General features: G+C 48.7%; 1 protein-coding gene across 5 annotated transcripts in view; it reads left to right on the top strand.

Moving 5' to 3' along the window:
- Positions 1 to 5828, top strand: part of LOC130537933 (stAR-related lipid transfer protein 13-like) — a 46407-nt gene extending 40579 nt beyond the window's left edge. For all 5 annotated transcript variants that reach the window (XM_057055073.1, XM_057055075.1, XM_057055074.1 and 2 more), the window contains 11 exons: positions 17 to 80; positions 181 to 1466; positions 1557 to 1727; positions 2046 to 2205; positions 2271 to 2469; positions 2669 to 2882; positions 2976 to 3090; positions 3164 to 3412; positions 3606 to 3823; positions 4114 to 4290; positions 4373 to 5828. In XM_057055073.1, the coding sequence (XP_056911053.1) occupies positions 17 to 80; positions 181 to 1466; positions 1557 to 1727; positions 2046 to 2205; positions 2271 to 2469; positions 2669 to 2882; positions 2976 to 3090; positions 3164 to 3412; positions 3606 to 3823; positions 4114 to 4290; positions 4373 to 4490 (2971 nt within the window). In that variant the 3' untranslated portion in view covers positions 4491 to 5828. The remainder of the gene's footprint in view (positions 1 to 16; positions 81 to 180; positions 1467 to 1556; positions 1728 to 2045; positions 2206 to 2270; positions 2470 to 2668; positions 2883 to 2975; positions 3091 to 3163; positions 3413 to 3605; positions 3824 to 4113; positions 4291 to 4372) is intronic.
- The last annotated feature ends 6525 nt before the right edge of the window (positions 5829 to 12353 follow it).

Here is a 12353-nt window from a genome sequence, read left to right as displayed (position 1 = left end):
AATAATTGTCTTCCAGGCGTCTAAACACCCTCAACAAATGTGCCTCCATGAAAGTGGACGTCAGCCACCCCAAAAAGAAAGCAAGTCATCTTCCCTGTGTTCCTGTCTGGCTTCATCAGTTTTCAGTCCAGCGTTGATAGTTTCACACAATCCCAACCTCCATTTTCATTGCTTCCTCAGGGTGATGACTCTGATGAAGATGACCCTTTGGCCATCAGTAAAAGGTGGACCTTTGAGTGGAGCAGCAGACGCTGGTCGCGCCTGCAGGACTTCCTGTCGGACAGCACCAGTGAAAGCAGCCCCACAGGTCAGGGGGAGGGTCTGCCCAGCACAGTGAGCAGCGAGAGCGTGCTGACGGACCTGAGCGAGCAGGAGCTCACCGAGGTCTCCTCGCTGCACAGTGAGGACTCCACTTCTGCCATGCCTGACTCCATATCCATGGCCTCTCTGTCTGCGTCCTACCAGCCACCCCGGGAACTTCCGCACTACAACTCCTTGCCGATCAAGAGTGGCCGCCATGGGCAGGGGGGGCGGAGCAAAGCCAAAGAGTTTTTGCGCCGCATGGAAATAATGCGCACCTGGGGACCATCGACGAGGCGGAAAAGCTCAAATCGCAGGCCGCCGCTGGTCATCAGTGGTCCAGTTTTACAGGGGGGGAAGCCACAGGCACTGCAGATGCTCCAGTGTTTGCCCATTAGCCAACTGGAAAACAGTCCCACACACAAGCATGGAAGCGACGAGGACATGTCCTCTCCTACAAATGACTGCAAAGATCGGTGCAGAAGAACGGTGAGCTCCACCAAAGACACGGCTGTTCTTGTGAGCCCGAAGGAAGCCGTGTCTGCAAAGCCCCGGACTGCGAGCAAAAGAAGCAGCTTGTATCTGGAAGATATGGAGCTTCCATCTCAGGGTAAGAGGACTGAAGGTCAAAGCCAGTTTGGCAAAAGTCAATTTCATTCATATGAAAACCTCCTGGTTCACATCCCTCAAGACCATAAACCAGGCACCTTCCCAAAAGCTTTATCCATAGAAAGCCTGGCACCTTCCTCCAATGACAAGACCGGTCACCCCCAGAATTTACCACACAGTGGTCTGGGTGACATCTGGCCTGGTAAGCCTTTGTCCACGCCCCCCTGTCCCGGAGCTCCACGGGGCAGCAGGGTGAGTGTTTACGACAACGTGCCTGGCTCCCACCTCTACGCCAGCACCGGAGATCTGCTGGAATTAGAGGATGGCAATCTGTTCCCCCACCTGGATGACATCATCCAGCATGTCAGCGGTCTGCAGCAAATCGTGGACCACTGGAGCCGCAGCGTGCTGCACGAGAGTGGGACGGAGGAGGGGGAGAGCAGGACCACCCCCAGCGAAGGCGAGAGGGACGGAGTCTCCCTGAATGACACCGATTCGACGGAGACCAGTCGGGAGAGGCGGGACTCCGGAGTAGGGGCGTCACTAACGAGACCACGGTAGGAAGTTGTTGGTTTTGTCTCATTTAACAGTGCAGCTGTCAAACACTATCTGGGTGCCAATTACTGTCTCTTCTGTGCCCAAATCAGGCTGCGGTGGCCAAGTTTCAGGACCGCCGATCATCTAAACCAGCCAGCATCTTCTCTGCAGATAAGCAGCCAATCAGCAGGCCAGCTCAGTCTGCTGCAGAAGTTCTCGTTGCTTCGCCTCACCGCCATCATGGAGAAATACTCCATGTCTAATAAGCACGGCTGGACTTGGTGAGAATACAAGATGCACCACCAACTAGCCTTTACTGTGTGGCTAAAACAAGAAGCATCTTTGACCTGCAACAATGATCCTGGTTGTTCAGAGCTGTCAGAGGGGCCGTGCTGGTCAGAAGCAGCTCCGGGAAATCAGCTGCGTGCAGAAAGCAGGCGCCACAAACAAGCACATCCTTGTGTGCTTAACGATCTGTCCTGTTCATTTTTATTATCCCCAGGAGGAGAATTCTGAGGGCCGGCGTTCACGTGGAGAGAAAGATAATGAAAGCACGCGCACAAACACACTACCCTAATGGTTTCTCTGTCTGCCGCCAGGTCTGTGCCCAAGTTTATGAAGCGCATGAAGGTGCCAGACTACAAAGAGAAGAGTGTGTTTGGCGTTCCCCTCATCATCCATGTCCAGCGCTGTGGTTTCCCGCTGCCTCTGTGTCTACAGCAGGCGCTCAGTCACCTCAGAACACACTGTCTGGATCAGGTGGGCGATGATCTGCAAGGCTACCTGCTCCGTTCAGCTCTTCATACTCTACCTGGAACCCACAGGTGGGATTGTTCCGAAAGTCTGGCGTGAAGTCCCGTATCCAGGCGCTGAGGCAGCAGTGCGAGCTGACGCCTGACTGCGTGAACTACGAGGACCAGTCTGCGTACGATGTGGCCGACATGGTCAAACAGTTTTTCAGAGACTTGCCAGAACCGCTGCTAACAAGCAAGCTGGGGGAAACCTTCCTGCATATTTATCAGTGTAAGTCACAAAGATCTCCATGAGTTCCAGCAAATAGGACATCACTTAGGGAAATCCTTCTGCAGAAGGACTTACTAGACTCACGATACCGTGGGAGATTTTTAGATTTCTAAATTATGGAAAGAGGAGGTGAGAGTATTAAATAAATATTAGCTCTTTAACTATGAGTTCCTCGCTTCCTCTTTTCTGCTTTCCTTAGACGTCCCAACGGAGCAGAGGCTACAGGCGGTTAGGGCGGCCATTTTGTTAATGCCAGATGAAAACAGGGAGGTCCTGCAGACGTTGCTCTACTTCCTGCGTGATGTCACCTCCTTGGTGGAGGAGAATCAGATGACACCCATGAACCTGGCTGTTTGCCTGGGTCCGTCGCTCTTTCACCTCAGCATACTGAAAAATGAGACGCTGTCACCAAGGTGTGTGTGTGTGTGTGTGTGTGTGTGTGTGTGTGTGTTGGTAAACTATATTACTAATACACCACCTGTAACTGGTAACACGTCTGCCTGCAGGTCAATCCAGAGGAAGTACACCACGGGCCGGCCTGACCAAAAGGATTTGACTGAGAATCTTGCCGCCACCGAAGGTCTGGCACATTTGATTACCGAGTGCCAACACCTCTTTCAGGTCAGCAGGATCTGTTTTGTGCTTTAGATGCAGTCGCATTATCTTCCTGATGTTTCCCATATCCTCTCCTCAGATCCCAGAGGAGATGGTCACCCAGTCTCGCAACTCCTACCTAGAGGCTGAGTTGATGGTGCCCCCGCTGGATGAGCTGGGCAAGGCCACCGAGGACGAGGCGGACGAAGACGTTGAGGAGCACGAGGAAGGGTCTTATTACTCCCATCTCGAACGGCTGGTCCAGAACCTGCAGGAAGAGGCTAAAGATAAGAGCAAAGGCTGGGTGCCCCTTCCGACCCCTGACCACACCGAACTGGCTTATAAGAAGGTTTGCCGTATTTTTAACATGTATTTTGAGAAATACATTTAAAAAATGCAATAAAAACTGTTTGCCAAGGTCTTCTAAAGGAAATGAATTCTAATACCTAATATCTGGTTATCTGATTGAAATTTTAATGAAAATTTAGAGGAAATTAAGATTTTAAATGTGACTCCTTTGCCATGATGCGTTCATGCATCAGGTTGGCGATGGGAACCCTCTGAGGCGGTGGCGAGTGAGCGTTGAGGTGCCAGCAACCCCCAGTGAAGTGTTGCATCGGCTGCTGAGAGAGCGCCCCCTGTGGCTGGCTGACCTACAGCAAGAGAAAGTGCTGGAGAGTTTGGACCAACGGACGGATTTGTACCAATACTCCCGCCACAACATGGCGCCGCAGCCCAGCAGGGAATATGTGGTACTCAGGTCAGAAAGAGAATTTTCTCTAAAATAATAATCATGCACATGGATGTACACTTACTGGTTTTCTTCTTTTTGACATTTTTTCACCCAAGAAATCCATTAATATTGGTCATTTATTCAATTAACCAAAGGCCCTTAAAGCAAATAACAAAAACATTTGAAAAATCTAAGCAGGAGGAAAAAATACCAAGCTGATGTATAGACATTATACATATATTATACATTCATATTTTATGCATTATTGTGCTGTATTTGACTGCGATTTGGGAGATTATGACCCTTTTCTGCTGCAGATCATGGCGCACAGAGCTGTGTAAAGGCTCCTGCGCGCTCGTGTGCACATCTGTGGATCACGATGAGAGCCAACGCACGGGGGCGGTGAGAGGGGTGGTGCTGGAATCCCAGTACCTCCTGGAGCCCTGCGGGACTGCCAGGACCAGACTCACGCACGTCTCCAGGGTGGACCTCAGGTGTGGGCAGATGCTGAGTTGTGCTGGAGCCTTTGGTCCCCATTGCCAATCAAAACTGTACATTGTGCTCTTCTCATTGCAGGGGGAGGTCTCCAGAATGGTACAACAAGGCCTTTGGCCACCTGTGTGCTAACGAAGCCCAGACGATCCGCTCTTCTTTTCACCTGCTGAATCAGACGAGCATTGAGACCAAGACTTGAACACCAGGAGTGGGTCTTTATTTTGGGTTGTGCTTCCAGAGCATCTGGAACTGATTACAAGTGACTCCAGATGGAGATCATACATGCAAATGGGGATTAGGTGTCTTTCCAGGCTGCTGGGCTATTCTGGAATGTCACTGTATCGAGTCCTTTTCACACTTATTTAATGATCAGTTCTCAAAAACATCGTCTTGCATATGAATCAATGTTTGATGTTTTTTACAACTAATTAGCTTCAGAACCATTAACTATTGAAAGAAAGTCAGCACCAACAGGGTTTAATTTAAGCTGAATTTAGAGACTTGGATAGGTGTAACAGGGCATGCAGCTGCTGCTTACACACATCTGTACATTATTCTGTCAGTTGTACAAAGAAATATTTAGCATATATTTTATTTCACCTTAACAATACATTTAGATTACCTCTATGGAACGAGTAGACTTAAAATGATTCACTCTGGTCTTTTTTAGTAAATCAAAAATAACAATCAGCACTGGTTGAATCTGATCTGAATCGTTTGTTTTAAAATTATAAAATGATAAAACTGAATTAGCCTTTGTTAACATATGGCTCACATATAACAAAGCTGGATTGAACAGCCTGAATATTTATTCAATGCACTTAAAAATGACAGCTGTCTGCTTTGATAATGCATAAATGCCAATAAACCCTTCCTCTAGGAACAACCAGGACCAGTACATCCCTGGACTGGGATTTAGTTAGTTACTCACCAACGATGAGGGAAACAAATACCGGGTCCAACTAATGTGCTTCAACTCTTATTCACTTGTGATTTGTTACAATTTTTAGCGCTAACCCGAATATTATTTTCAAATGATCCTTCTTCTTTGTTGTATTCCATTTGCCTTTTTTGCTGTCCTGTTATACAATGTCCAAGACATGAGAGCATTTAGCTGCTTCTGTGAAGCATGTGGAATAATTGTGTGTGCGCATGCATGGATGTGCCGGTCTTTCTCTATTTGACATGTATGTGCAGCCTGTGTTGTCAAACTATGACGCTTCCTGTGCCAGCAGATCCACCGCGCAGCTTTTCAGGGTCCTATCATATTGATATGCTGAAATGTGAAACTTTCCACCCAAAGCATCGAACAGGGGCGAGAGCAGATGCCAGGAATCATCTTGGCCTCTTTTCTGTTTGCTGTTGCTATGATACAACATCTCCGCTGCGCCACCAGTATCCGGCACAAACCAGGGGAGTAGTGTGCACGTGAAACGTGTACGTATGAGACCTGGGCTCCAAGCCAGGCGGGTTTTTCTGACAAGATGATGTGAGTTATTGTTTTTTAAAAGCAGAGAATAAAAAGTCTTTGAAGCCAGCAGGAAGCCGTGTCTTCACTGTAGCTGTGTGGAAGTGACATCAGCCTCCATGTTGCCTGGCAGATTCTTGCTGCCTTTGCTCTCGGGTCCATTGAGTGGTGCTGTTAGCCCGCTGCAGGCTGAAGGTCACGAGAGGAGATCCTTCAGCATTAAACTGACGCAACGAAGAGTCATCGTCAATTCTTGGGGGACATATTTGCTGTCTCCTTTCCCAGGGAAAGATTAGGAAAATTAAACCGGAATGTGGGGATCAATATCCAATCAACTTTACCTATTTAGACTGAGGGTTGCAGATGTCGGATCAGGCAGTAAAGGTTTGGTACACCCTGCAAGGCGACTGTGGAGAACTACAAAGATGTGAGTCAGACGTGGTCTCGTTAACTTTCACCTCATTTAACACGCGGCTGGTTTTATCTAGGTCCTAGATATGTGTCCTGTGTCCTACTTCCTAGAATCTAGGAAGCCTCCTAGAATCTAGGAAGTAGGACACAGCATTACCTGCAGGTGCTTTTACACCTGCTGCACAGGCCTTATCGGGTGGCAAATGAGGAGCCTCATGTTGCAATTTGATGTATGAGTTAGGGTTTTTCAAAGTAAACATGTGATTTCTGGAAAAGAGCCTTTAAAGGGGCATTTTCCCCTGACCCTTGCAACGCAATTTAAAGGGGCCCCCCTCTGGAGGAAGCAGGAAGTGCAGCTCCCCTGTGCAAGATGGAGAAGTGACCTGGCCATGCAAAGAAGGAAAAAGTCATCTTCAGCAAGGTTTTATTCCAATGTGGAGATCAGGATATGGTCGAGAATGAGTATATTGAGGAGAAATCCCAACAGAATTACTAAAGATATGTCCTTGATCGTCATGTGAGCTCACCCCAAAAGGGTGTAATCCATCCAGCTGTGGAAAACGTGCTTGATTTCCTGAGCCCAGCGGCCGACTATTCTTTCCTAAGGAACACGATTAATATCTGATATCTGATGTGGTCTCCACATTTCAGATATTCTACATGTGACCAGTTTCTCTTCTTCCAAAGAGGCTGAGCGACTCAAATGACAGTGGATCAAGATAGACACTGATTTGCTTTGGTAATTTTAGCAAGATTGCAAGTTTTCAGCAGAACCAAAACTTGTTGCAAATGTCCCGAGAATTCCTGGAACATTCTCTGAGATCCAACTGTGTTCAAAGCTCAAAGCCGTGTTTCCCACTCTTGAATGTCCCGTAAAGTAGTCCCGACCTGCACAGATTCCCCTCCACCCTCGTTCGCTTCATCATTGGTTCGGTAGCTAAAGTGAAACCACACTTTTCTTTGAGGTCATTTCGGTTCCTTGTGTTCAGAGCATCCTGGATCTCCTGGAGTTGTGATTCTGAGTGTCGGGCAGGACAACTCGAGCAGCATTTATCACACTGGTTTCTCCAGTGTTCTCCCAGACAATCGTGATAAGGTCATTAATGAATAAATGACACCATGAATGAATCATTGATGAGACCTTGTTGCTGTCTTCAGGAACTAACGCTAAATTCATTAGGAAAACCAGACGCTTGTGATTAATGCCTCATTTCAGCTCATCAAGTCAACATTTGGACCATGTTTTTCAGCTCTCTCGAGGAATGCCTAACCCTAACCCTAACCCTAACCCTAACCCTAGCCTAACCCTAACCCTAACCCCTAACCCTAACCCTAACCCCTAACCCTAACCCTAACCCCTAACCCTAACCCTAGGAATGCCTAACCCTAACCCTAACCCTAACCCTAACCCTAGGAATGCCTAACCCTAACCCTAACCCTAACCCCTAACCCTAACCCTAACCCTAACCCTAACCCCTAACCCCTAACCCTAACCCTAGGAATGCCTAACCCTAACCCTAACCCTAACCCTAGGAATGCCTAACCCTAACCCTAACCCTAACCCTAACCCAGATCAGCCAGTTTTTGAAAAATAAACAAGTTTTAAAGTTCATAAGATTTCTTTAAGTTTACTTTAGCAAGTACTCATGAGGTACATTAGGTACTCATTAGGTACATTTGTAGCCTCTCATTTATTCTATTTCTCACAGACACTTTAGTTGAAGCATGTATTAAAAACTGAGAATTAAACATGTACCCCCCCATACATGTTAACCCCCCCGTACATGTTAGGGTTAGGGTACAGGAGACTCAGTGATGATTTTAATCAGGCTGATTGGTGCAGGAGATGGGAGGGGAGGGTGTTTTTAAGCCACGGCACAGCCCTCAGTGCTGGGGGGGGGGGGGGGTCCTCATGGGGGGGGTCCTCTTCTGTTTTAGTCCACCATCTTTTCCTGTTGAACATGTTCAGGGGAGGCGTCTTTTAATCAGGGCCCAGTTTGACCAGTTCAGTGCTGCTTTTATTAATGTGTATGTTCCCAACAGCAGAGAGGAAGCTCTTTCTAGAGGGTTAGGGTTAACAACAACAAACTCCAGGGGTTAGGTGAGGGTTAACAACAACAAACTCCAGGGGTTAGGGTGAGGGTTAACAACAACAAACTCCAGGGGTTAGGGTTAACCACAACAACTCCAGGGGTTAGGGTTAACAACAAAAAACTCCAGGGGTTAGGGTGAGGGTTAACAACAAAAACCTCCAGGGGTTAGGGTGAGGGTTAACAACAACAAACTCCAGGGGTTAGGGTGAGGGTTAACAACAACAAAAAACTCCAGGGGTTAGGGTGAGGGTTAACAACAACAAACTCCAGGGGTTAGGGTTAACCACAACAAACTCCGGGGGTTAGGGTTAGGGTTAACCACAACAAACTCCAGGGGTTAGGGTGAGGGTTAACAACAACAAACTCCAGGGGTTAGGTTTAGGGTTAACAACAACAAACTCCGGGGGTTAGGGTGAGGGTTAACAACAAAAAACTCCAGGGGTTAGGGTGAGGGTTAACAACAACAAACTCCAGGGGTTAGGGTTAACCCCAACAAACTCCGGGGGTTAGGGTTAGGGTTAACCACAACAAACTCCAGGGGTTAGGGTTAACCCCAACAAACTCCGGGGGTTAGGGTTAGGGTTAACCACAACAAACTCCAGGGGTTAGGGTTAACAACAACAAACTCCGGGGGTTAGGGTTAGGGTTAACAACAACAAACTCCGGTGGTTAGGTTTAGGGTTAACAACAACAAACTCCGGGGGTTAGGGTTAGGGTTAACAACAAAAAACTCCGGGGCTTAGGGTTAGGGTTAGGGTTAACAACAACAAACTCCAGGGGTTAGGGTTAGGGTTAACCACAACAAACTCCAGGGGTTAGGGTTAGGGTTAGGGTTAACAACAACAAACTCCAGGGGTTAGGGTTAACCACAACAAACTCCGGGGGTTAGGGTTAGGGTTAACAACAACAAACTCGGGGGTTAGGGTTAGGGTTAACAACAACAAACTCTGGGGCTTAGGGTTAGGGTTAGGGTTAACAACAACAAACTCCAGGGGTTAGGGTTAGGGTTAACAACAACAAACTCCGGTGGTTAGGGTTAGGGTTAACAACACAAACTCCAGGGGTTAGGTTTAGGGTTAACAACAACAACAAACTCCGGGGGTTAGGGTTAGGGTTAACCACAACAAACTCCAGGGGTTAGGGTTAACCACAACAAACTCCGGGGGTTAGGGTTAACAACAACAAACTCCGGGGGTTAGGGTTAGGGTTAACCACAACAAACTCCAGGGGTTAGGGTTAACAACAACAAACTCCGGGGGTTAGGGTTAGGGTTAACCACAACAAACTCCAGGGGTTAGGGTTAACAACAACAAAAACTCCGGGGGTTAGGGTTAGGGTTAACCACAACAAACTCCAGGGGTTAGGGTTAACAACAACAAACTCCGGGGGTTAGGGTTAGGGTTAACCACAACAAACTCCAGGGGTTAGGGTTAACAACAACAAACTCCGGGGGTTAGGGTTAGGGTTAACCACAACAATCTCCAGGGGTTAGGGTTAACAACAACAAACTCCGGGGGTAGGGTTAGGGTTAACCACAACAAACTCCAGGGGTTTGGGTTAACAACAACAAACTCCAGGGGTTAGGGTTAGGGTTAACCACAACAAACTCCAGGGGTTAGGGTTAACAACAACAAACTCCGGGGGTTAGGGTTAGGGTTAACCACAACAAACTCCAGGGGTTAGGGTTAACAACAACAAACTCCGGGGGTTAGGGTTAGGGTTAACCACAACAAACTCCAGGGGTTAGGGTTAACAACAACAAACTCCAGGGGTTAGGGTTAACAACAACAAACTCCAGGGGTTAGGGTTAACAACAACAAACTCCAGGGGTTAGGGTTAACAACAACAAACTCCAGGGGTTAGCGTCTCATAGCCGCGTCTCATAGTTCCAGTGCAGTTAGTTGACTTAGTTCAGTTCTGGAAAAAAAATTGAACAGGTGAAAAATTTGGGCTGTTTAATAATAATTTCGGTGACAAACGCCTGCATTTAAACCACAGAACCAGAAACTTGCATGAGTGCAGCCGTCAGTCCAGCTCACATGGATCACACCCTGTGGTGACCTCGCGTGACCTTTGCTGCTCTGGCAGGACCGTGATCACCAGCACCCAGGAGACGGGTTAGGGTTCGGGTTAGGGTTAGGGTTCGGATTAGGGTTAGGGTTAGAGGGTTAGGGTTAGGGTTAGGGTTAGGGTTAGAGGGTTAGGGTTAGAGGGTTAGGGTGAGGGTGAGGGTTAGAGGGTTAGGATTAGGGTTAGGGTCAGGGTTAGGGTTCGGCCTCGGCAGGGTCGGGTTAGGGTTAGGTTAGGGTTAGAGGGTTAGGGTTAGGGTTAGAGGGTTAGGGTTAGGGTTAGAGGGTTAGGGTCAGGGTTAGGGTCAGGGTCAGGGTTAGGGTCAGGGTCAGGGTCAGGGTCAGGGTCAGGGTTAGGGTTCGGCCTCGGCAGGGTCGGGTTAGGGTTAGAGGGTTAGGGTTAGGGTTAGAGGGTTAGGGTTAGAGGGTTAGGGTCAGGGTTAGGGTTAGGATTAGGGTCAGGGTTAGGGTTAGAGGGTTAGAGGATTAGGGTCAGGGTCAGGGTTAGGGTTCGGCCTCGGCAGGGTTAGGGTTAGGTTAGGGTTAGAGGGTTAGGGTTAGGGTTAGAGGGTTAGGGTTAGAGGGTTAGGGTTAGGGTTCGGCCTCGGCAGGGTCGGGTTAGGGTTAGGGTTAGAGGGTTAGAGGGTTAGGGTTAGAGGGTTAGGGTTAGGGTTAGGGTTCGGCCTCGGACTCGGCAGGGTCGGGTTAGGGTTAGGGTTAGAGGGTTAGGGTTAGGGTTAGAGGGTTAGGGTTAGGGTTAGAGGGTTAGGGTTAGGGTTCGGCCTCGGACTCGGCAGGGTCGGGTTAGGGTTAGGGTTAGGGTTAGAGGGTTAGGGTTAGGGTTAGAGGGTTAGGGTTTAGGGTTAGAGGGTTAGAGGGTTAGGGTTAGAGGGTTAGGGTTAGGGTTAGGGTTAGAGGGTTAGGGTTAGAGGGTTAGGGTTAGGGTTCGGCCTCGGCCTCGGCAGGGTTAGGGTTAGGGTTAGGGTTAGAGGGTTAGAGGGTTAGGGTTAGAGGGTTAGGGTTAGGGTAGAGGGTTAGGGTTAGAGGGTTAGGGTTAGGGTTAGAGGGTTAGGGTTAGGGTTCGGCCTCGGCCTCGGACTCGGCAGGGTCGGGTTAGGGTTAGGGTTAGGGTTAGAGGGTTAGGGTTAGGGTTAGGGTTAGGGTTAGGTTAGAGGGTTAGAGGGTTAGGGTTAGAGGGTTAGGGTTAGGGTTAGAGGGTTAGGGTTAGAGGGTTAGGGTTTTAGGGTTAGGGTTCGGCCTCGGACTCGGCAGGGTCGGGTTAGGGTTAGGGTTAGGGTCAGGGTTAGGGTCAGGGTCGGGGGGCGGCAGCACCTCCGCTGGAGGCGATGCTGCGGTGAGCAGAGTGATGACAATGAGAGCGAGGGAAGGTGAGAGGTGATAAAGGAGCTGCATGTTTTTACCCAATCACCATCCTGGTTAAGACCTCTCCTTCTTCTCAGCCTTTTGTGGGATCACGACAAAGCTACAAAAGAAAGGCTTTGTCTGGAAACAAAGGAGTGTGTTTGTCTGAGAGGGGCCTTTTATGTTCACTGCTTGTGTGTGTGTGTGTGTGTGTGCTTGTGCACGTGTTAGTCTGAGGAATTGCTTCTGTAAATGTGAGAGAAGTGTGCAGCAGATACAGTTGTAGTGCACCAGTGTTTCCTCCTGCTGAAAAGGGACAAATAAGGTCTCTTCTCATGTATGAAACCCTCTAATGATTTCATGTGCACGCAGTCACTCACAGACACTCACACACACATGCACGCACGCACGCACGCACGCACGCACGTGTGCACGACCCCATACAGAGTGACAATAGGGTCTGAAATGCTGCCTCCATAATGGGAATTTGCCCTCCCAGATGTGTCCTGCTGCAGGAACAAGCAGCCCATTCTGGACACCAGCTGCCTGTGGGATCCTCCAGGGATCCTCCAGGGATCCCCCCCCCCCCCCATATGAATTGTAATTTTGTAAATAAAAGAGAACCGTTTCAGTAGAATTTCATAAATGTGAAACACTGT

This window comes from Takifugu flavidus, chromosome 14 (assembly GCF_003711565.1).
Source record: "Takifugu flavidus isolate HTHZ2018 chromosome 14, ASM371156v2, whole genome shotgun sequence".
In the NCBI taxonomy this organism is placed as follows: Eukaryota; Metazoa; Chordata; class Actinopteri; order Tetraodontiformes; family Tetraodontidae; genus Takifugu; species Takifugu flavidus.
The sequence above is the reverse complement of the archived record's forward strand: the minus strand, read 5'-3'. Positions and strand labels throughout refer to the sequence as shown.